The sequence below is a fragment of the Electrona antarctica genome (genome assembly GCF_951216825.1).
Source record: "Electrona antarctica genome assembly, chromosome: 19".
In the NCBI taxonomy this organism is placed as follows: Eukaryota; Metazoa; Chordata; class Actinopteri; order Myctophiformes; family Myctophidae; genus Electrona; species Electrona antarctica.
This window is the reverse complement of record NC_136800.1, coordinates 24,981,641-25,007,297: the sequence shown is the minus strand read 5'-3', so window position 1 is coordinate 25,007,297 and position 25,657 is coordinate 24,981,641. Positions and strand designations below refer to the sequence as shown.

General features: G+C 42.1%; 2 protein-coding genes across 2 annotated transcripts; both read left to right on the top strand.

Annotated features, from left to right (window-relative positions):
• Window positions 1-321: 321 nt before the first annotated feature.
• Window positions 322-1,326, top strand: mrps31 (mitochondrial ribosomal protein S31; the record flags this gene model as incomplete). The annotated part of the gene is made up of 1 exon (XM_079529266.1): window positions 322-1,326. The coding sequence occupies one exon, from the start codon at window positions 322-324 to the stop codon at window positions 1,324-1,326; it is 1,005 nt and encodes a 334-aa protein (XP_079385392.1).
• A 4,997-nt stretch (window positions 1,327-6,323) lies between these two features.
• Window positions 6,324-24,555, top strand: afg3l2 (AFG3-like AAA ATPase 2). Its single transcript, XM_079530432.1, has 17 exons — window positions 6,324-6,617; window positions 11,452-11,533; window positions 11,791-11,847; window positions 11,970-12,163; window positions 13,310-13,462; window positions 14,210-14,284; window positions 14,951-15,075; window positions 15,909-16,188; window positions 16,627-16,764; window positions 17,048-17,201; window positions 17,626-17,733; window positions 18,000-18,125; window positions 18,491-18,601; window positions 19,020-19,135; window positions 20,473-20,673; window positions 21,465-21,659; window positions 22,186-24,555. The coding sequence occupies exons 1-17, from the start codon at window positions 6,531-6,533 to the stop codon at window positions 22,423-22,425; spliced, it is 2,442 nt and encodes an 813-aa protein (XP_079386558.1). The 5' UTR covers window positions 6,324-6,530; the 3' UTR covers window positions 22,426-24,555.
• Window positions 24,556-25,657: the final 1,102 nt, after the last annotated feature.

Here is a 25,657-nt window from a genome sequence, read left to right as displayed (position 1 = left end):
ACCACTCAAGCACACTCCAATTCCCATACGAACCAAGGTATCTGGCCTTACAACCCAGATTCAACCTGACCTGCGAGCAGCCTGTGAATTTTGTGGACCCTAACAACAAAATGAAACGACTTACCTCATGCTACATAACTAACTGCAATGAAGGATGACCTTAAATTTCTTCTATATTGATCAACAATGTATACAAGATTGTTTTATTCTGTATATCGAGCTCTAAAGCATGCAGTTGAGGTATGCGTGTTACCAATGAAATGTGACATACCTGCACTGACTGTTTTAAGGGTTGTAAATGGCGGAGTCGAAGCCCTTAGCATGAGTCCAATCAACTACTGTGAAATTAATGATTCTCTTCCTCCTAAGCAAGATAACAAATGTGACTCGTCAAAGAGCAGCAAGGAGAGTCTTCTGGATCTCCTGGGGGCTATGAAGGTAGATGTTACCAGCAAGAGGAAGTTTAAAAACACAAATGTCCTTCAAAGTTCTACATCCACCCCCAAGCCTAAGCCAGCAGCTATGGAGAGCACGGAGAGTATATTTCAAAAGGCCACAGAGGAGGCATCTGTCCAGAGTCACATGTTGAATCCTGATCTGGTTGCTGCTGCCACAGCCGCTGCCGCCACTCTACCAAACCAAAGCCAGGCCAAATCTGAGCTTCTCGGACAACTGAGGAAACATGAGGCAGTTGCTAAAGCCCAGAAGAAAGGGGAAGTTAACAATCTAGGTGTAATCATTGCTGACATGAAAGTGGGGAGAGGGCCAAACAGACGGCATCCTCGACCAGCTAATCAGATACGCTTTGATGATGATGGGCAAGGGTATGTATATGACAGAGGCATCACAGCTGAGCTGAATTCCGGATGGAGAAGGAGGACCCTGTTTTCAGGGAAAATACTTGGCATCTTCTCCCCTGCTGTAGACAAAGAAGCTGAGGCCGCAGTAGCGAGGCCAACCCTATGGGATGTTGACTTTACTAATCATATAGTTCTGTCAACAAATCAATCACCCCGCAATGCTTTAGAAGAAATTATTCAGTGGACCAAAGAAGGAAAACTGTGGGAGTATCCAATCAACAATGAAGCCGGCCTGGAAAAGGAGATGAGTGTCCCGTTCCATGAGCATGTTTTCCTGGATAAACACCTGGAGGGAGGCTTTCCCCAGCAAGGGCCCGTGCGTCACTTCATGGAGCTTGTGGTGGCTGGTCTGGCAAGAAATGCTCATCTGACAGTCCAACAGAAGAAGGATCACATTTCATGGTTCAGAGACTACTTTCACCAAAAAGAGGATGTCCTAAAGGAGGCTGGTGTTTACCTCAACTGACCTGGGTTAAAGAAACTGCAGTCCCTCAATGTTAATAGTATTTGTAGTAGATAACAGTAGCACAATTTAAAATTTGCACCCTATGGCCAGAAAAATAATGAAGTCTGTGTGTTTGACTAGATTGCTGGATTCCTACAATGCCCATAATGCTTTAGTGCACTTCCCCTCCTTGCTGTATGGAGGTGTGACTTGTGTAGTCCAGGAAGGAAGTGAGACCACATTTTCATGACAGGTTTTTGGTCATGAACATCATAGACATATATACGTAGACGCCCTTTCCGGCTCTGAGGCGCGTGTCACCATTGAAGGCACAATTTTCCCGACATTCCTTGCAAAGCATTAGCGGAAGCTTGTCAAGCTTCCACGTGCGTAACATAAGTCCCGGAAAAGACGCGCTGTGATTGGCCAGTAGTCACTTGAGTGACAGCGAGAGACATGGAGGAGTCGCATGAGTGACGTCACTTGGGCAGCGACGCAGTCGCCTTCAGCAAATGCCTTCAGCACTTCTAAATAAGAAAGCTGCGGAGAACTGTTGCTTTGTGTTCACTCTTTAATGTTTTCTGTTAGTAATCTAATCCCCCCTGGCTCTGATGTTGTATTGTTAATAACTTTGTTGTTTGTGTTTGTTTTTTGTCTTGTTGTCATGACTGTTATAAAGATTTGTTAAATATCTAAAAAAAAACATTACGCACAAAACCCCAGGAAAGTGTTTGTGTCCTAAACATCCTTCTACCCTAATGGAAAGTGGGTACACAACCACATGGCACACACACACACACACACACACACACACACACGCGCGCACACACACACACACACACACACACACACACACACACACACACACACACACACACACACACACACACACACACACACACACACACACACACACACACACACACAGTATGATACAGTACAGTACAGTACATCATAAATACATACTGAAACCAGATATCATTAAGGAAAGTTTATGCATGTGTGATAGGGTGGTATTAAGATAGCCAAGATATTTTACTAAGAATAACACTGAACACCCGGAGCACTTAATGACTCCCCAACACAGATTCAGTATACAATATAGGCAAGGCATGCAGGCAGAAACGTGTGTAACCAATATACAAAATACTTTTTTAAATGAATTGGTCAGCAATATATAATTAATCAATAAAACAATTCATCAAGCAAGAAGACATTTCATTCATCAATAAATAGCAATTTTAGATGTATCCAACAGGGTTAAAGTGCGAGTGACTATAAAGTGCATATAGCTAGGGATATCACACAACTACAAGCCAGCGGGGGGGAGGAGGGGAGCTGGGCGGGATCACCTGTCCAGGGTGGTGGTAATACATAACACAACAAAACAAAAGACAGCAACTCAAAATAAACCACAACGAAATAGTAAACTAAAGAGAAAAGGGCATTACCACCACCACTGGACGGCCGTCAACTGCTCCAGCGTAGCTTGTCCCCAGCACCGGTCCTGTAAGGAGGATCAATATATAGCAGCACTTCACATATACCTGGGTCAACACATCTGGGGGGAGCTGTGCTTGTTTGGCCACACTCAGATAATCTCAATGATGACGTAATAAAGATGTGGATTAAAGGACCCAATGCCAGAATGTAATTGGTTTTTGATGGTGACGTAATGACGATATGTTTTAGTGTCGGGAAGATTAGAGGTGATGTTCCTATGTATATGTATATGTCATTTGTAAGTTGATTAGCGGTATACTGTGGTTACTCTTGATGCGTATGCACCGTCTCAGCAAATGACGTCAGGGTATAACTGGTATAGGTAGCTCTCAATGATCACTAGCTCTCAATGATGACGTAATAAAGATGTGGATTAAAGGACCCAATGCCAGAATGTAATTGGTTTTTGATGGTGACGTAATGACGATATGTTTTAGTGTCGGGAAGATCAGAGGTAATGTTCCTATGTATATGTATATGTAATTTGTAAGTTGATTAGCGGTATACTGTGGTTACTCTTGATGCGTATGCACCGTCCCAGCAAATGACGTCAGGGTATAACTGGTATAGGTAGCTCTCAATGATCACTAGCTCTCAATGATGACGTAATAAAGATGTGGATTAAAGGACCCAATGCCAGAATGTAATTGGTTTTTGATGGTGACGTAATGACGATATGTTTTAGTGTCGTGGAAGATTAGAGGTAATGTTCCTATGTATATGTATATGTAATTTGTAAGTTGATTAGCGGTATACTGTGGTTACTCTTGATGCGTATGCACCGTCCCAGCAAATGACGTCAGGGTATAACTGGTATAGGTAGCTCTCAATGATCACTAGCTCTCAATGATGACGTAATAAAGATGTGGATTAAAGGACCCAATGCCAGAATGTAATTGGTTTTTGATGGTGACGTAATGACGATATGTTTTAGTGTCGGGAAGATTAGAGGTGTTGTTCCTATGTATATGTATATGTAATTTGTAAGTTGATTAGCGGTATACTGTGGTTACTCTTGATGCGTATGCACTGTCTCAGCAAATGACGTCAGGGTATAACTGGTATAGGTAGCTCTCAATGATCACTAGCTCTCAATGATGACGTAATAAAGATGTGGATTAAAGGACCCAATGCCAGAATGTAATTGGTTTTTGATGGTGACGTAATGACGATATGTTTTAGTGTCGGGAAGATTAGAGGTAATGTTCATATGTATATGTAATTTGTAAGTTGATTAGCGGTATACTGTGGTTACTCTTGATGCGTATGCACCGTCCCAGCAAATGACGTCAGGGTATAACTGGTATAGGTAGCTCTCAATGATCACTAGCTCTCAATGATGACGTAATAAAGATGTGGATTAAAGGACCCAATGCCAGAATGTAATTGGTTTTGATGGTGACGTAATGACGATATATTTTAGTGTCGGGAAGATTAGAGGTGATGTTCCTATGTATATGTAATTTGTAAGTTGATTAGCGGTATACTGTGGTTACTCTTGATGCGTATGCACCGTCCCAGCAAATGACGTCAGGGTATAACTGGTATAGGTAGCTCTCAATGATCACTAGCTCTCAATGATGATGTAATAAAGATGTGGATGTAATTGGTTTTTGATGGTGACGTAATGACGATATGTTTTAGTGTCGGGAAGATCAGAGGTAATGTTCCTATGTATATGTATATGTAATTTGTAAGTTGATTAGCGGTATACTGTGGTTACCCTTGATGCGTATGCACTGTCCCAGCAAATGACGTCAGGGTATAACTGGTATAGGTAGCTCTCAATGATCACTAGCTCTCAATGATGACGTAATAAAGATGTGGATTAAAGGACCCAATGCCAGAATGTAATTTGTTTTTGATGGTGACGTAATGACGATATGTTTTAGTGTCGGGAAGATTAGAGGTAATGTTCATATGTATATGTAATTTGTAAGTTGATTAGCGGTATACTGTGGTTACTCTTGATGCGTATGCACCGTCCCAGCAAATGACGTCAGGGTATAACTGGTATAGGTAGCTCTCAATGATCACTAGCTCTCAATGATGACGTAATAAAGATGTGGATTAAAGGACCCAATGCCAGAATGTAATTGTTTTTTTATGGTGACGTAATGACGATATGTTTTAGTGTCGTGGAAGATTAGAGGTAATGTTCCTATGTATATATATGTAATTTGTAAGTTGATTAGCGGTATACTGTGGTTACTCTTGATGCGTATGCACCGTCCCAGCAAATGACGTCAGGGTATATCTGATATAGCTAGCTCAGTAGTCAGTAGTCATTACGTCATTTGCTGGGATGGTGCATACGCATCGTCGGGCGAAACTAGCGATCCCAGATAATCCCCCCAATCATCACAAAGGCAACACAGGAATATGCAACGAGCGCAGCACAATCAAACAGCTGTCATTGAGACATAACAGCTACATGTAAAAATCTCTCTCTCTCTCTGTTTAAAAGCACAGGTAAAAATCTCTCTCTCTCTCTGCTGTTACCTCGAAAATACAACGGTTTTACGGGGCGACTTGTCCGGACTTTTGGGGGCGACTTCTCCGGGCTTTGTGGCGACCGATCTTCCCGTTGGGGCGACCGATCTTCGCCGCTTGGGGCGAGTTGGAAAAGGGGCGAGCCGTCTCGTATTCGGAACGCTCACGCCCATCCTGCCACACATGCACAATGTGCACTATGTAAATTCTAAATTCCCATTTTCCAGCCATTCAGTTGCAACTGAATGGCCTCAAAAACTTTTTTTGAGGGGGAAATAATTTGGGGACACCCCAAAACAAATTCGGGCCCCCCTGAGGGGTCGCGACTTGCGACCCCCAGGTTCAGAACCCCTGTGCTACTGCTACAGTACGGCCCCACTGTCCCCAGTTCACCCCTGGGGTCAAAAAAGCTTAGGTTTTGTTTTTGGCTAGTGGTCCCATCTGAACCCGTCACTCCGGTTCAGTCTCTATCCTTTTATTACTCTATGGTCCCCCCCACTGTAGAGCGTGTGCATGTGCACATCTTGTTACCGGGGCGGACCGTTTTTTTTTCCAAATCACCCAAATAATTCTCCTTTAAAAAGCGATTTGACAAAAACCTCCTCATGCCAATGTAGAACTCCATATATGGATATAGACGACTGGCATCGTCCTTGTGACAAGCATCTATAGCCGACTGGCAGTGTCATCGTGACAAGCATCCAGCCAAGCCATATATAAAGAGTGTTAATTATACCCTTGAGTTTAGCAACATTCAACCTTCAACTTCCTTGATCAGGATATTTGGCCTTTTTATACAAGACAGATATCTGCATTCATATACAGGGATCTAGACATCTCGGTTAAGTTCTTACGAGACACCAATGCGGCTTGTTCTAGACTCGAACAAACAGTCCCCTTTGAGTAGTATTTTATAACACGTCTACTATATTGATACTTAAAGTTAAATACAAAAACTGGGTAGGCTACTTCTTCCACCACAAGACAACTTTACAGCAGGGGGCGATGTGACCGCTCTCCCGCAGCGAAGAAGAACACAGCGTCTCATCTGCGTCATGACGTTAGCGTCCCTTGGATAACAGTAAAGATGGCGGAGTGCTGAGGTTATGAGCGACAAACAGATGTTTAATCACTGACTATAGAGTATAGACTATAGATTATAGCTGATCGATCAGACTGGTTGGGTTATGGAACGGACAATAGTTATTTCTCTTTGATTATCGATCAGGATGGCTCATCGATACCTGCGTTTATCACAAGGATTCAGGAACATTCTGAGGTCCCTGCTACCTCCAAATGTCACCACAACACGACAGGTAAATTATTATTATTATTCGCCTGAAGGCGAGCTTAGCAGGAGGAAAATATTGTACATTTATGATGTGTGCATGGGAGCAATTTAATTGTTTTTTTTATTGATGTTATAAACATCATTATATTACTGTTCTGTTCTACTGAATCAAAGCACAGTGTATGCTGATAAGAAACAGCATGCGCGCGCAGAAAGGCAGCAGAAGAACACCACCTCTCATAAGATGCAATGGAAAAGTTCTAACTGCACTCACATGTAAAAAATGCCCCATCAAACTTTCAGATGCTGTTTTTCTCCCAGTGTGGAGGAAGAATGATTAGGATTTTTATTGTGATCTCTCGCCCTTGAAATATATAATCCCTGGTTGCTGTTGTGTTTGAACAATAATAGCAATTCAAAACAGTTGTCCTCAAAACCACACCTCCAGTCGCTGTCATAAGAACGGGAGGTGCGCTCATGATAACGGCAGCAGAGCCTGTTTGTGCACGGCTGCACGCGCACCTGCAGCCCATCAAGTATAATTTATGCTTCGTCCCGCATGGTGTCGCGCACGCAGACCTCTACGCTCACAACAGTCGCATCTGCGATGCGATGTGAGCTTGTATATCAGCTGTTCTCTGTGCGCAATACTGTTGGGCTTTGAAGTATAAATGTCTCCTAGGGTGCACCTCACTAGCCAACTCACAAGAGGAGGTTGAATGGACTGAAACCAGCGCTCCCCAAAACAACAGGTTTGGAGATCTGTTGGGAATTGATTACATGAAACGGTCACCCGTGTGTCCAGTCCCAATGTTTGTAAACAAATAATTGGTCTATCTGCACACATATACATCCAAACAGTATTTAAACATCATTAGACCATCCGAACTTTAAAGATAATCTTATACTGTTCTTCAGGCGTGCTTTGGGTGACCAGATCCAAACTGTTCATTTGAGGGACAGAAAGTGTCGCTTGTGTGGGACAAGTGGGATTTGTTAGGATTAGAAACGTATTAGTTAAATTGCTATTAAATGCCTTGATGTCATATAATATTGCATATAATTTTGTTATTAAACCCCTTTGGAGTCTCACATCTTGTTTTAAAATGATCATTTTGGTCATGGGTGGTATGGCCAGCTTGGTACTTGGTACTTGGTACTGCCTATAGGGCAGGGGTTCTAGGGGATATTTCTCATGTTAATTTAACAGGCTTAAAAACACCTTGTATGAAAAGAGACAATGCGAGAGCTTCACAACAGAAAGCCAACTATTAGGGGATTAACTATTAGGGCATTTGGAGTTTTGGACACTGGTGCCTGCCAGTCACAATGTGGGACAGGGTCTCAATTTGTGGGACGCCTGAAAAGTCTTAGAAATGAGGGACTGTCCCACGCAAAGGGGGACATCTGGTCACCCGTGCTGTGTTGTTTATCACATGAGATAAATATAGAACAAATAGTTATGACATGTGTTTGGTAGATTATTATCAATTGTAAATTTGTTACAATGCTTCTTGGCAATAAATTATACCGTTGGAAACGGAAAGCCTGTTTATTTACCTTTTTAAATATAATTTGTGGGATTATGAAGCATGGAACAAACAACCTGCACACTGTCTTCAAATGCAGTGACCAACTTTTATTTAGGGAAACAGCAACGTTTCGGCCTATGCGGCCTTCATCAGGCTATCTTTATGAACACAAATGGGAAAGCATCCTTTTTGTAGGCTGTCTGACCTAATGGTAAGCCTATCGGGTCAAACCAATAAATTACATCACTCACTTAAGGTGACCGGTACTCTCATGTGGTTATGAGTTTGGATTATGAAGCATCAAACTTTTTTTTGTTTTCTTTCCTTATACTGTTTTTTTGTGTTTCACACATGAGACTCATATTTAGCTCAATGGATAGAAGGATATTAAACTGGAATGAGCCTGTTTGCACTTTGCAGTTGACAAATATGACCCTTACATCGTACTATAAATGCACCACGTCTCTTAGGTCACATTCCCACCTAATACTTCGGTAGACTCGATGCGAATGGGAGGAGAATTGGGACTTGCATATTTAATTTGCTGCGGTTTGCCTTCACACTGTCATCCGCAGCTATTGGAAACGCAGCAGGGGGACCTTTATCAATGTGTTCCATTCATAAACTATAGCCTACACAGTGAAATCTATGGTGATCAAAATTTCAAATTATACTCATAACGTGCATGTGTCGTGCCGTCTGGGACTGGACCCCCCCCCCCCCCTCTCTCTCTCTCTCTCTCTCTCTCTCTCTCTCTCTCCGCACGCAGCCACGCACTGTTCTTTTGGGCATGGAAGGAACGGCGCTGAGCGCACTGATATAACAGACAGCAGCGCAAAATGTTTACACGTTTATTGAGATGAAAGTCCCTACTCCCCAGTCCCCACAAAGTGACAGCACTCCATGTTTACGGCACGCACAGACAGACAGAATATTCTGTAGTGTAGGCTATAATACACTGCAGTGTTTTTATGTGTTTCCTTAAGCAATTGATTAATGTACTCGTCCTAATTTCAATCAGGGCTTCAGTCTCCTCATTCGGCCACGTCTATCCACGGTAACGGGACATCTTTGCGCTGCGTAAAATATGCTTTCTCCGTCTCCAACTGTGTTCAGCTCTTCACCCGCCACATTGTTTGCTTCATTTCCTTTATTTACTGCGGATTGCATTCACACCTGCACCGAAGTGCGATTGGAAGCGAAGCGAAACCCCCGTTTTTGCTCGGAGTAGAATGCTGTTCTTTGATACGCATTAGGATTCAAATGAGCCTTCACACCTGCCAAACGAAGTGCACTTTCTGACAATGCGCAGCAGGATTCGTTTTAATCGCAGCAAAGCTTTCTGGTGTGAATGTCACCTTAGATGGGTGGAACGGGTACTCTGACACGGGTACAATGGGTATTGCATAGCTGGGTGGGGCATGGATCTCCAACTTCCATCGTTACCGACTCTGTGCTCTACAGCCAGGCACCGGTTTAGTAGTCTTAAAGCAAAATACATTTTGGCAGAAGTTTGGGTTGTGTAGTAGTTACCGTGCCATGATGCAACTCTAAATACGTGGTTGTCAAACCTTTTCATTTCAAGGAGCCTGAGTTTGATATGCATGATTAGACCATTGGACCCAATAACTCTGAGTTTACAATATGCCTGTAAGGGTCCATTTGATTCCATTTATTTTGTACAGTCTCAGAGTTACAGACCTGTAAACGGTCCACTTGGTTCCATTTGTACACTCAGTGTTACATACAGATATATTATCATATGTATATGCATCGTATATGCCTCCTGCATTATGTTCAAATTCAAAACAGGTCATTGATTGATTGTTTGATTTAAACTTTTATTCACAGTTTGTAGAATGGGTACTGTTCAAATGAAAAGTACAGGTCAATACAAAGTCTGCTACCAGGATAAACCAGAAAAAGCACTAAGACTTGTTTACAAAACTTTACATCAGGGTCCTCCATTTTCAATTAATCAGAACATTTAAAGACGTGTCAAATATACACTTCTATGAAGAAAGAAAATCATCATACAGTTGAAGAATTGACATTTTTACAGGGGCCTGTTTCGAAATGCAGCCGTCTGCAAGTGCTCTTTGAGAGCGGTTTTGAAGGAGTCTAGGGATTCACATTTCTTTATGGCTGTTGGTAGAGCATTCCACATTTTAGTGGCATAGGAGCTAAATTAATTTAATCCCTTGTTTGAGCCGAATCTGCGTTGCATGTGGTTGGTGTGTTTGACTGTACTGAACTCTGTTGCTGTTTTTTACATTTATGTTCAATAGAGCTCCGAAGTCTGACGTCACTTTCAGTAGAGGTCGTCAATCTCCAGGTTCATGTATTTGTTTATTTGCATTGAGATCCCCAAACGGCGATTTTAGGTCGCTTCATATAAGAACTGTGTTTGAAAAATAAACCGACCACCTCAGCGTTTCTGTCAGGGGAGTGGCTGTGCGTCGTTAATGATGTCCATTCATATTTGATACAGCCAGTTTCTAGAGAAAATGGAATTAATGTGACCGCAAAAGCCTTGAAACTACATATGAATGCAATGTCGCTGAGCATATACGTCACGCCCAGCTGTCAACATATTGCGTTCCTGAGATTCCTCGTTGACGTAAGCTCAGCTGGTGGTGACTCGACTCGTACTAACCACGATACATTATATATCAATAAAATAAAAATAAAAATAAACGTAATTAACGTTCAGTTTCTGTTGTGCGACGGGCTGCGGGCAGAAGCAGCCTACCCGGAAATGTAGTCTCTGGGTTGTTTGGCTCGTTTCTAACGCTTATTTTGTTACTCTTTGGGTATATTTGTACATTTCCACCTTCAGTCGATGCTTCATATCCATATGAGTGAAAAGGCCGGGGTGATCGGTTTATTTTTCAAACACAGTTCTTATATGAGGCGATCTAAAATCCCCCTATGGAGAGTACAATGCTTATAAAAACATACATGAACCTTTTCGCTCACTGCCCTCTACTGGTAGTAGAGGGCAGCCATTTATTTTTTCTACTGGTAGTAGAGGGCAGTGACGTCAGGACTTCGGTGCTCTATAAACTATTCAATCAATCAAAAAAACATGTGGCTGCTTAAATAAGTCATCACCCAACTTTATTGACATTACAGGATACAAGATTATTGTGGGCTCTGTGACTACTGTACATGATATGTACTATTTGCATATTACCGGTATATGGTTTATATTATCTGTCATGTAATGTACAAAATAACTGAGGGGCAGTGTTGCTTAATCCTGCAGCAACAAATAAATTAAACAGTGATATATTTCATTATAATGCTTGTTTTGTGTCGGTGTAGTTACTTGTATGGAGCCAGCAGGGGGCAGCATGTACCAGTGTTGTGAGAGACTTCAACACTCACTGCTCTAAACCTCCCAAAGGTACAATAACACCACACTTCTTGTCATGTCCATCTATATTAACTGTTAATGCATTTATATCTTCAACCGTTTTTAAATTGACCAAATTGACCATTATTATCATTGTCATTGGTGCAGCCTTGTGTATGGGCATTTCAATACAGGCAAGAAATGTCCAAAAATGTAATTATTCTATTATAAATAGCAACAATAGCTAACAGAATAAATAAATGCACCCATTTATTAATTGACAGTTGTAACTTTACTTCCTCTGTAAGGCTTTGAGAAGTATTTCCCGGACAGCAAGAAAACTCCCCAAAACGACGAGACCAGAGGTACCAGAACAACACAACACACACACACACACACACACACACACCTACAGACACAATACACACTACATGTAATGCTGTTACAGTACTGATGTTGTACTGCTACTGTTGTGTTTCTCTGCCAGACTCCAAGCCGCCTGACAGCCCGACAGCCAATGGGAAAACAGCAGCAGCAGGAGGAGGGGGCGGGGCATCAGGAGGAGGGGGCGGGGCATCAGGAGGAGGCGGGGCATCGGCAGGAGGAGGCGGGGCGGCAGCAGGAGGTGGTAAACGAGGAGGACGTAAAGATGACTCGAACTGGTACAGCCGTATCCAGAAGGTATTAATATTTGTAATATAATTATTGTTATATATTAATTTAATTTATTTATTATTACTCTTACTGGTAGGTACAGCTGTCCAGAATGTATTATTTTATATTTATTTAATTAATTTATTAGGACTTAATGGATAATGGTACAGCCGACGTGTGCAGAAGGTATTATTCTTTTAATTATTTTATATTTATTCTGACTCTTAATTGGTACAGAGTACAGAGATCTCATATTGTACTGGGTGGATTTATTACCATGGAACTAACTGCAATGCATTAATTCGGGCAAGTACAGATCATGTTCTACTTGCCCAAAGGTCATGCCCACTTGCCCGAAATGTCCATTATAAAATGATAGGTAAATATTGAATTACCGTTCAATTTAACACTTTTATTCATTTTTTACTTTCTGTGGCTGTGCGATAAAACATGCCATACCTCAATTTGTATGCCAAATACCTACATAGCTATGAATATGACTATGGTTTCACACTTGTTATTTTATATTTTTAAGTGTAGCACCAGACAGTGAAAACAGCACATTATAGGTAAACAGTGCTCTTATTTTACATTCCGCAGACCAGAAGACAGAGCACTCTGGCCACGTTCAGGTGTTTAGACAGATATCTCGTGTTGTGTTTATAGACGGTTGCGTCCCCTCTCAAATGAGCACTTGCCCGGTCGCACAAACCGGAAACAAACTCCACCTGCTTGAAAGTTTCTTTTACATGCCAGGGGCAGGTGGGGCGTCCTTCTAAACTCTATATAACTTGTGCAAGGACGCGCTGTGATTGGCCAGTAGCCACTTTGAGTGGCAGTTGGGGAAAACGCTCTCGCCAGAACATGATTTACTATTCTGTGCCTATCGGGTCGCAACTCGAACGTTCGACACGGCAACTCGCTCGGTGGTGTCACACGTGGCACGTTTGCTTGAGACGGCGGGCCTCTGTCGCGGTCTAGTCCATAGAGTTATATATTTAGGTCTAGTCCGCAGGTGTTGTAGGCGAGAGGCACTTCCGCGTTGGCCACAGAAGCGGTTATAAGCACAACCGGTATAGAGTTTTGAATGTAGGCACTGGGCAACCCTTAGTGTCGACACCTGTGTAGTATTAATAGTAATATGAATGTGTATGTTGCTGTGTGTTTGTGTAGGGTGAAATTCCTTGGGATGATAAGGAGTTCCGTCTGTACCTGCTGAGTGCCACAGCCTTCTGGACAGCAGTTGCATATTATGTCTTCTTCCGGGACGGAGGGAGAGAGGTGACGTGGAAGGACTTTGTCAACAACCTCCTCTCTAAAGGAGTGGTAAGGGAACGCACAAGTCTGTATGAACTCAATCTGAACCCATTTAGACCTGTTACACTTATACGTTGTGCAGCTGGGAACGTTGCTGTCATCGGGCAGAAACCGACTTATTCTAACCTTTTTTGTGTTTTTTTTCGTAAATGAATACCTTCTCGATCATACTACAGTGTCACACAAAAGCATCAGAAGTAGCAGATCCGCAAGCTCGAAACACGGCGCAAAGCGACACATTTTGAGGTTGTAGATCTTCTGAAATGTAACAGTTTTAGACATATGAGGTTTCCACCCGACAGAGACGATAGATATATAGACATAATTCCTCAGAAAACGTAGTTAGGATTTAGAAGGCGTTTCAGAATCAGCCATAGGTCTAAATGGGTTAAGATCATTTCCCATTATGTACTTAAAGGGATAGTTCACCCCTAAAATGATTTTTTTTCCCCCTATCAAGTACTCACCCCATGGAGACATGAATTCATGGATATTTTTGTTTGTTTTTGTTGCATTCCTAAGCCAATAATTATTTTGATGACCAGCAGTGTCTCCCCCATGGAGAGACAAAGAGTCTTCTTTGTGTCTCCATAGGGAACCACTGCTGATAACCTATGGTGATAATAATTCAAGTAATCAATGGAAAGAAAAGTCATTTTGGGGGAGAACTATCCCTTCAAAAGTTTGATTCATAGTTGAGCATTGAGCTTGTAGATGGTGGTGTGATGCACACTAAAATGTTTTGTGTTTGTGCAGGTTGATCGCCTAGAAGTGGTGAACAAACGCTATGTCAGAGTGATCTTCTCACCGGGGAAGAGTCCAGTGGACGGGGTGAGAGTTTACAGCATGCTGCATGCTCTATATCAGCGAGCGCTTCTCAAACATTTCATATGTTTTTGTGACCTAGTGTTGATTTTGACAGAATTTCTTTATTTCGTTTTGGTCATTTGAATACATTTTCATTTAGGTTTTTAGTCACATTTGGTCAACTGAAATGTTTTAGTGTTGGTCTATGTTCCCTTCCGTTAACCTTCCCCTGATGGAGGGGAAGGGAACTGGTTGGAATAACGTGTTCCTTCCGCGCTGTCCAACCGGGGAAACTACCCCCTTATTATGGCCGATTCTAGCCCAAGGAGTGTTTTTCGTACAAAACAAATGCTTGCAATGTATTCAGCATCATGAAACCCCCCTAGTTTAACACATGCTTCTTAGCAGAATGTTTACATTTTGCCTGCATATAGGTTGTTAATGATACCCCAACTTTCAGAAGCTGTCACAGATGTGTTCCTAGACACCTTTACGAACACATTGGTGAAGAATGTTCTCATAATATTCCCTGACTAGGGTTTAGCTACACTGGGAGATCGTCCATCTCTCACATGGTCTCATAATAATAATAATAATAATAATAATAATAATAATATTTTTTCCAACATTGGCAGTATGGATACTATTACTACTAATACTACTACTAATTTAATTATTTTCATTTTTCAGCAGTACATGTGGTTCAACATCGGCAGTGTGGATACGTTTGAGAGGAATCTTGAGAGCTCTCAGTATGAGCTGGGCATCGAGGGAGAGAACAGACTGCCTGTCGTCTATTCTACTGAGAGTGATGGGTGAGAAATATTACAAATGTTTATATTTAAACAAACTTTTATTTTTCTGTACGTATTTTGCCCCCCACCTGAAAATAAACTCGGCACAAAAAGTCTGAAAACTTAATTTTGGTAATTTGTCTCTCTCTGACATTCATCCTCGGTAGGCTGCAGCGTACATAAGTGAGCCCCACGGGTTAAATATGCAAGAGAAGCATGACTTAGCTTTATAAAATCGCTGTCCGAGTGTCGGTTGATCAGTTGTTGACTTGTGTCACTGTAGCGCGCTGAGCAATAATCCGCAGCTGGCCAATTCTCCGACGCAAATCTTGCAATTAATTGAGATCATTTTGCGCTTTATTAACTACACACACATAATAATATTAGCGTTGTTGCTCATATAATATATGAGCAACAACGCTGCAGTGCAGCCAAGGTATACTGCTTGCATTTAAAACAAAGTCATTTTCCACTGTTTCTCAACTTTTCACTGTTCATCTTTCTCTCTGTCTGTCTGCTGCTGTTCTCTGGGAGAGAAGCGAAGCGTATATATACATAATATATATATATAATATATACTCCGCAGCACGACGGTGTCGTGTGCCTAAAATAGCATGTGTAGTATTTTTCTATTGGTGTTGCTTGCAGTATGTGACACTGAGGTTGCAAGACAGACTGTATTTTAATACTTGAGTCACTAATAATTATTGTAACCTACATTATTTTATATTGTCATGGTTTTAGAGTTTAAAAGCCTCTAGAAGATGTAGCCTGAATTACATTTTCAACCTGATGTGTTATTCTGAGTGATTTAATAATAATAATAATAACCCTCTGTGTTCCTTTCCCTCCAGGACCTTCCTACTGAGCATGCTCCCCACGGTGCTCATCATTGGCTTCCTGCTGTTCATGTTGCGGCGGGGCGCGCCGGGGGCGGGGGGACGCCCGGGTGGGCGGGGCATGGGTGGTCTCTTCAGCGTCAGCGAGACCACCGCCAAGGTGCTGAGGGACGAGATTGACGTGAAGTTCAAAGACGTGGCGGGATGCGAGGAGGCCAAGCTGGAGATCATGGAGTTCGTCAACTTCCTGAAAAACCCCAAGCAATACCAGGACCTGGGAGCCAAGATCCCCAAGGTAACAATTATTATACTAATTATTAGTTAATTAATACAAGTAATACCAGGACCTGGGAGCCAAGATCCCTAAGGTACAATGAACTTATTATACTATTCATTTATTTATATTTAATCGTGTATTTGGTAGTAATGGGCTGTGTGCAGTAAATCATAATTTGCTTCGCCTGTCAGTAGATTCTATGCTAAGGTTGGCCACAAAATATTTGATATCACAAGATGTTGTTGTGCAGTTATTCCAGAACTTCACGTTACACAGTTTTTTTTGTATTGCTCTCATGAATTCACTACTTTAATACTTAGCACCCACTTCCCTCTCATGCACCCGTGTCTTGTTCATGTGAGACTTCATTAGCGTGGTCGATATGCAGCACCTTGTGTGGCACTTAGAACTAACAGATTTCCAACATGTCCTGTCATGTTGTGTTGTGTATTGTAGGGGGCGATCTTAACAGGCCCACCAGGGACAGGTAAAACGCTGCTAGCTAAAGCGACGGCTGGAGAAGCGAATGTTCCATTCATCACCGTCAACGGATCCGAGTTCCTGGAGATGTTTGTGGGCGTTGGCCCTGCCAGGGTGAGTCACACTCACAAAAACACTACAAACATACACCTAGTTGATAACTGTAAACCTAATTGCCACATTAATGTGATGTTAAATTAACATTTTGTGTGTGTGTGTGTGTGTGTGTGTGTGTGTGTGTGTGTGTGTGTGTGTGTGTGTGTGTGTGTGTGTGTGTGTGTGTGTGTGTGTGTGTGTGTGTGTGTGTGTGTGTGTGTGTGTGTGTGTGTGTGTGTGTGTGTGTGTGTGTGTGTGTGTGTGTGTGTGTGTGTGTGTGTGTGTGTGTTGACCGGCGCAGGTCAGGGATTTGTTCGTCATGGCCCGTAAGAACGCTCCCTGCATCCTGTTCATCGATGAGATCGACGCCGTGGGCAGGAAGAGAGGCAGAGGAAACTTTGGAGGACAAAGTGAACAAGAGAACACTCTGAACCAGCTGCTGGTAGAGATGGACGGTGGGTAGTAATATTAGTAAAATACTAGAAGAATACTAGTAAAACACTAGTAAAACACTGAACCAGCTGCTGGTAGAGATGGACGGTGGGTAGTAATATTAGTAAAATACTAGAAGAATACTAGTAAAACACTAGTAAAACACTGAACCAGCTGCTGGTAGAGATGGACGGTGGGTAGTAATATTAGTAAAATACTAGAAGAATACTAGTAAAACACTAGTAAAACACTGAACCAGCTGCTGGTAGAGATGGACGGTGGGTAGTAATATTAGTAAAATACTACAAGAATACTAGTAAAACATTAGTAAAACACTGAACCAGCTGCTGGTAGAGATGGACGGTGGGTAGTAATACTAGTAAAATACTAGTAAAACACTGAACCAGCTACTGGTAATGGTAATATGTTTTCTGTATGTTTCATCAGGCTTCAACACGTCCACTAACGTAGTAGTTTTGGCGGGAACTAACAGACCTGACATCCTGGATCCAGCTCTGATGAGACCTGGACGCTTCGACAGACAGATTTACCTGAGTAAATACTAAATACTGCAAATACTGTCCCACAGTCTGCCTGTCTCACTGTCTACCTGCTCAGTTCCTCATGTAGAAACTAGTTTAACGTGTGTGTGTGTGTGTGTGTGTGTGTGTGTGTGTGTGTGTGTGTGTGTGTGTGTGTGTGTGTGTGTGTGTGTGTGTGTGTGTGTGTGTGTGTGTGTGTGTGTGTGTGTGTGTGTGTGTGTGTGTGTGTGTGTGTGTGTGTGTGTGTGTGTGTGTGTGTGTGTGTGTGTGTGTGCTCAGGTCCTCCAGATATCAAAGGTCGGGCGTCCATCTTCAAAGTTCACCTTCGACCTCTGAAATTAGATGTTAACACAGACAGTGTTGCACTGGCCAAGAAAATGGCCGCCCTCACACCCGGTTTCTCTGGTAAACACTCACACACACACACTTGAAATGTTTATTTATGTCCAAATAATCAGAGTAACAGGAATACCTTGTACAAAGGAGTTACAAAGTGCATAGATGGCCGAACATTGTTACATACAATATGGTTGATGTACTTATCAAACACAGCAGACCGAAATCATGTATAAAGGAAACGGCGCCGCCTCCAAATTGAACGACTTGCTATAATAGCTGATACTGAGCCACACACACACACACACACACACACACACACACACACACACACACACACACACACACACACACACACACACACACACACACACACAATTATGGTTTCTACTAGTCTACCACGCACTGAGAGCTGTTATGTAAAATTTCTCCAGGTGCTGACATCGCCAACGTTTGTAACGAAGCAGCGCTGATCGCTGCTCGCCATCTGGCTAACGCCATCAACCACAAGCACTTTGAACAGGCTATAGAGAGAGTTATAGGAGGTAAGGACACTGCTGGTTTTATCTCCTACCAGGACCTCTAGTACTGCTGGTTTTATCTCCTACCAGGACCTATAGTACTGCTGGTTTTATCTCCTAGCAGGACCTCTAGTACTGCTGTTTTTTTGCTGCATTTTCTTTTGGCCTGACTTATTTGTATTCTTGTTGTTGATGCTAATTAATAATGTTGTAACACAGACGTTAACCATTTAAACCCTGTATACTGAGATGACTGGAGTCTGCTACTCTGCTCCTTTTTCCCCTTTAGGGAAAATAGGGACGCTGGGGTTCATGTGCCTAAACCAGGCCTTTCACTGTCATATCAATAATCATAATAATCAAAATTATGTTAATGATGCTCTCCCCAGGTTTAGAGAAGACGTCTCAGGTGTTGTAAATGAGTGAATTACTCTCTCCCCAGGTTTAGAGAAGAAGTCTCAGGTCTTGCAGCCAGAAGAGAAGAAGACGGTGGCGTACCATGAAGCAGGACACGCTGTCGCTGGCTGGTATCTGGAGCACGCTGATCCACTTATTAAGGTTAACAACACAATAAACACACACACACACACACACACACTCACACACAACATGAGACATGTTTGTATATTACTATACTTGTAAGGACAAAAGGGCTGAAAATTGCAGAACAATAGAAGCACACTGACCAGGTAACTCTAACCCGTAAACCTGACCTCTAAATGTCTAATCCTAACACTTAATCCCAACCTGTGTGTGTGTGTGTGTGTGTGTGTGTGTGTGTGTGTGTGTGTGTGTGTGTGTGTGTGTGTGTGTGTGTGTGTGTGTGTGTGTGTGTGTGTGTGTGTGTGTGTGTGTGTGTGTGTGTGTGTGTGTGTGTGTGTGTGTGTGTGTGTGTGTGTGTGTGTGTGTGTGTGTGTGTGTGTGTGTGTGTGTGTGTGTGTGTGGAAAATAGTCCTCACAAAGTGTATTTGTCAAATTATGCTATACTGTACATGTGTGTCACACACTCTGGTGGTCCCCAGACCACTAGACTGGAACTCACCTATGCTTTCTAAGGCATAGGCAGCTCCCGGCAGGATCCGCCGGGAGAAACTAGACACAGCTGCAGGACATGAGACAAATCAATAGAGCGACAGAGAGAGTGCGTGTCTGCGTCAAATTAACAAAGGTGCAGACGATCAGAAATCAGCAGAGAGAGACCGACGTTTGCGCTACTGTAAGCCGAATTGAAGTGGACTCGGCCCCAGACTTTTTTTTTTTTCCCTCCCTGGAAATAAAAACGTCTGGGTTTCCGAGGCTACCAGACCACTGGTTGAATACCACTGACCTACCGGTAGATCAAAATCAAGCATTCAACCAATAATATTACACAATTATTACATAATCGCAATTATTTGAGATAATTGCAATTATTTTGTAAGAATCGTTTCCATGTTCAAGAAATGTTCATACATAACATGGCAGATCTACAAGCTTACAACATTGTAAGCTTGTAGATCAGTTATTCCCTGCTATTTAAAACATCAGTATAACATGAATCAATATGTCAGTAATTTCTTTGTATATTTCAGTTATTTGTCATATCTCCCCTGTGAACTTTTTTGATTCATATTGGAACATCAATGCAACAAAAAGAAAACACAATTATATTATTTGTGTGATAATTAATCGTCAACATAGATTTGTCATGACAGCCCTATTGATGTTTATATTGTTGTTGTGGTTGTGTCTCAAAAACTATGGAATGAACTTCCCATTGCATCACTCCCAATCTTCGGCGTAGTCTGAAAACTCACCTCTTCAGACTCCATCTTAGTATTACCATGTGTTGTTCTTGCTTACTGTAAATCACTCTGGATTAAGAGCGTCTCCTAAATGCCTAAATTGTGTTCCAGGTCTCCATTATTCCCAGAGGTAAAGGTCTGGGCTATGCTCAGTATCTTCCTAAGGAACAGTATCTGTACACTAAAGAGCAGCTTCTGGACAGGATGTGTATGACTCTGGGAGGCAGAGTGTCTGAGGAGATCTTCTTTGGACGGATCACCACCGGAGCACAGGATGACCTGCGCAAGGTCACACAGAGTGCATATGCACAGGTAGAACACAACACACACACAACCAAGCATGCACAACGCATGCTAGTGTTGATTTTTACAGCATGTATGTGTTAGTGTTTTTTGTTTATTGCGAGGCGGAGCGCAGGAGGTCACGCAGTTGTTAATCTACACAGCTGATTTTCCAGTCAGCGTATTCTCATAAAACGATGTAACTACGGTTCTACGAATCCCGAATGACCGCCAGAGGTGGTGCTTGTAGCACTGAATACTCCCTCCGCATTCAGTGCTTTAAACCAGTGGTTCCCAAAGTGGGGTCCGGGGACCCCCAGGGGTCATTGAGGGAGTTCCAGGGGGTCCCCAGTTAAATGATAGTTTGGAACCAAATGGACCCTTATGGTTCCAAACAGACTCTTTGTTGGGAGAACAAGTCAAACCAATGCAATCTCCAGAGGTCTGCAGATAGTCACTAATCCAAGCAAAAATAATTGAATTCCATTACAAATTTATAAGTAGGTCAATAATATATTTGATAGCAGGATTAATCATTCTTAGAAAATGATGTGCGGGGCCGCGGTCGTCTGTGAGCAAATCAGGAGGCTTAACCACTTAAACCCTCTATTCTAATAAAACGTACCTGAGTTGGTTCTGCATTTGGACCACTTTTACCTTCTCTACACCACATATATTTGCCAAAAAATAGCCGATCTACAAGCTCACAGTGCGGTGCATTGTGATGTGTTGTGAGTTCAAGTGGTTACGCCTCTCGAACATTACTCAATTTCAAGTAATGCAATTTGTTGTACTGTGCTGTGTTCTTGTGCGTTCTCCAGATCGTGCAGTTTGGTATGAATGAGAAGGTGGGCCAGGTGTCCTTTGACCTTCCCCGTCAGGGTGAGATGGTTCTGGAGAAACCCTACAGCGAGGCCACGGCCCGACTCATCGACAGCGAGGTGCGCACTCTGATCAGCGAGGCCTACCAGAGGACACTCGCTCTGCTGACCGACAAGAAGGAGGATGTGGAAAAGGTCGGCCTCATTTATACTCACTCACAACACCATGCACGCTTAGATTGTTGTTGTTGTTGTTGTTGTTGTTGTTATTATTATTATGTGTGCAGTTTGGTTGATTGATGACTCATATTTATTGTTCCAGTAAAGTGGATCCAGTACACACAAAAGTGTGTGTGTGTGTGTGTGTGTGTGTGTGTGTGTGTGTGTGTGTGTGTGTGTGTGTGTGTGTGTGTGTGTGTGTGTGTGTGTGTGTGTGTGTGTGTGTGTGTGTGTGTGTGTGTGTGTGTGTGTGTGTGTGTGTGTGTGTGTGTGTGTGTGTGTGTGTGTGTGTGTGTGTCAGTCATTCACACTGAAGTCATTGGGGCCACGCGCTGACCCCAATGATCTGCAGGGGTCAATAGGTCATGCTGCAAAGCATTCTGTGCTCCAAACAGACAGACACGCCTACACAGTACACCCAGTAAAGCCCTTTATCGTGAGCGCTTAGCACCGCTCCAAAATGCATTGAGAAATGAGAACGACTGGTTTTGTCATCCTCCAGGTGGCGCTGCGTCTCCTGGAGAAGGAGGTGCTGGACAAGGCCGACATGGTGGAGCTGCTGGGGAAACGGCCGTTCAGTGAGAAGTCCACCTACGAGGAGATGGTGGAGGGGACAGGAGGGGAGGACGAGGACACCTCGCTGCCCGAGGGACTCAAGGACTGGAACAAGGACCGCAAGGACGACAACATCACTGTGGACGAGCAGGTGGCGAGACAGATCTCTGGAGGAATGCCCTTCTAGACCTGTCTGTCTGAATGACTGACTGGCCTCTGTCTGACTGTCTGTCTATTTGTCTCAGTTACTGTCTATGTCTGTCTGTCTGACTGAAGGACTATCATGAGGTTTCCGCAGCAACAGCTGAGACTGAACCACACATCACTTTTAGATCAGATTACTTGAGTGTATTTTGTATATCGTCACTGTTGGGTGGAAACCTTGTATGTCCAAAACGTGTTACTTTTCAGGAAATTGGAAAAAAGCATCCAATGTAGTTATTATTGAGTCACAAGTTAATACTTTGCATCGGTTCAAATGTTTAAAACTCCCACACACACTTAACTACTTTAACTTTCAAATTTGAGAAATGGCTCGTAGATCGTCTGTTTTCGCTACTTTTGCGTAAACCTACAACAAAGTAGGGCATTGATGTATGGGAAAAAAATAGGGATGCACCGAATATTCTGCGATAAAAACTATTCGGCCGAATAGTGGCAAAAAAAATGCATATTTGGTATTCGGTTCGGATGATTTTTAGAGCCAAAACCGAATAGTCAAAGAACCAGGGTTACCTTTCGTAACCTACTGTTTTGTTGTGATGACGTGATCAAAATGTAATCATGCCTTTTACCATTATCATGTAGCTCTATAACAAAGGTACGGCCATGACATCAATAGTACAAAAACTGGTAAAACAAAAAAATAACAAGATATATAATATTTATCATATTCAGTATTAGGCCAACTGTATTCGGTATTCGGTTTCGGCCAAGAATTTCCCATCCGGTGCATCCCTGAAAGTACAAAGTTGAAATATGGAGACACACAAGGTTTCTTCCCGACAGTCGAGGATGTGAGTTTAAGGCGTGTGTCCAGGAGAGCATGTGCACTTACGCGTGCGTGCACTAATATTAAAGTTGTACCAAAGTGAAATATTGAAAGTTTATCAAGCAACCCAAAGTAAATATGATTGCTGGAACATTATTGCAGTTGTCAGGCAATATAGAATTATGTAATTAATATGATTTGTGTTTTCACACGAAGCCTCTGAAAAGCAGTGAAGTGACATTTTGAAGGCATACAAGGGAACTCAGTGTGCGCTCTGGTATAACTCGTACAGTATACTATTAATTAATTAACACATTAAATGCCAAATTTAATATTGTAAATAATAAAGCGCACTCCTTACTGACTGACAATACAATAGTTTGTTTGTTTGAATTTATCGTGTTCTTTTGTTCAATCTAAGGGGTTGTTTTTGGTTTCCGTTTAAATCTCTTAACTGGTCAAATATAAAATGAAATATATTAAAATAAATATGTAAAACATTAAAAAGTCTTAAAGCTAAAAAAAAATACATTGTTCAGTAAAGTCACAAGTCTTCTGTTATAACTTTGAAATGTTTATGAAGTGGCAAAAATAGCCGACCTACCAGCTCACAGCATTGTGTGAGCTTGTGGATCTGCTATTTTTGTGTGGAAACCCTGTGACGCGTAGGTGATGCAAGGTTAGTTTTTGTGACACTACTATGATGAAGTAGGGCATCCATTAATTTGCAGCAGCATATCGTCGCTGTCTGGCACAAACCAGCTAATTCCGTTTTTTCTTTTATAAACCAACGGTATTGAACACCCTTCATGTGTGTTGGTTAAAAAATATTTAACCAATTTAAAGTATTAAAAAGTGCTTTGGACAAAACCTTAACTCCATTGGACCCTCAAACTGTCTGCTAAAGCCACCACCGCTCCTCTCATGCAAGTATCTGACAATATATAAAGTCACAATACCAACTTTGATGAGGCAGTATTGCTTTGTTAAAATTTTTTTTTTTATAAATATCCAGAAAATATATTTTTCATTTCCTGATAAATAGATACAAGGTTTCTGCCAGACAAGTGATGAAATGTTGATTTTGAATATTAATTCTACTGGTGATGCAAACGGCATGTTAATGTTGTCATATTTTCACCCGTTCACCTGGTGAACACACAAACACGCTCAAATCAAACCGATGGTTGGTGCTGAGGAAGCTTATGACATGTTGTGACTGTCATGTCACTGTGCACAACAGTGCCGTCTCCAACTCTCCACAGGGGGGCATTGCCCCCCCCCCAGATTGGACTTTGTGCCCCTCCAGTCCAGATTGGCCAGTAGTACGCTACCCTACCAATAGTTTAATGTTTTACAAAAAAATGCCCCCTTTGGAAAAAAGTATGCCCCCCTGCTGATTTGTGCCTGGAGACGGCACTGGTGCACAATATTGCAATTGTAAAACGATCATAATATGGAATATAAAGATATATTTGTAAAAATAAAATAAAAAGGGTAATTAAAAAAAGGACTGTTCACGAAACACGTTTAAGATTTGAAAATCTACAATCAATCTACAAGTTCACAACATGTCTGTTGAAGTGAGCGTTGTAGCTTTGAGGCGCGCGCTTTGATCAGTAGTGTTCAGTAGAATACAACAGCAACCAACAGACCAGTGGAACAATACATTGCTAAATACTTGACGTTACTATTACTAAAAAAATAATGTACAAATTACTCTGTATGGCAGTAAGCTATATACATTAGAAGAAGGAGAATACCAGCACTCACGGAGTAGTCCTTTAAGGCACTTTATTTTTTCATCTTAAATGGGATAGGTATGCTGCAAGCAGCAACATAACGAACGCGTTTTGGCCAGCGGCCTTCGTCAGCGTTGTAAAGTAAGCTATATGCAGACAGCATCCATTTTGGAAAGAGATTGTGCCGATTCCTTACTTCCTTCACAGGTGTTATACCAATGATGAATCGATAATTAAGGCTGTATAGTCCAGTGGTTTTCAACCTTTTTCATATCAAGGTCCATTGTTTATTCCACATTTGAGCCACGGACCACCATTTACCACACCAGAGGGTCGCCATGCATCTCCTCGCAACCATTATTCCCAATGGCAGTTGCAAGGAGTTGCATTGGTGTGGTTTTGTTTTGTTGCAAGGAGTTGCAGCTGGTGTGGTTTGGGCCTTAGAGTCTTAGACCCAAAACTTAGAATATGTTATTACATTGGATAAGACTTTGCCCACAATTCCATGATTTATTGATGTGGTACGGTACCATTAGTTAGGGAAAATTAGCTTAAATTGTGGCAAATCTGGAAAAATATATTAATATATAAAGATCATGAATATATCACAAATGCATCTTAATTGAAACTAACTGTTGAAAGAGAAGTAGATGGACTAAAGAACAATCTGCACACCTTAAAAATAA

Excerpts from the sequence above, each read along its gene's own strand:
- afg3l2 (XM_079530432.1), top strand. The coding sequence starts at position 6,531 with ATGGCTCATCGATACCTGCGTTTATCACAAGGATTCAGGAACATTCTG. Across the intron at positions 16,189-16,626 it reads TGGGAGCCAAGATCCCCAAG|GGGGCGATCTTAACAGGCCC; the intron begins GTAACAATTATT and ends TGTGTATTGTAG. Across the intron at positions 18,126-18,490 it reads CCTCACACCCGGTTTCTCTG|GTGCTGACATCGCCAACGTT; the intron begins GTAAACACTCAC and ends AAATTTCTCCAG.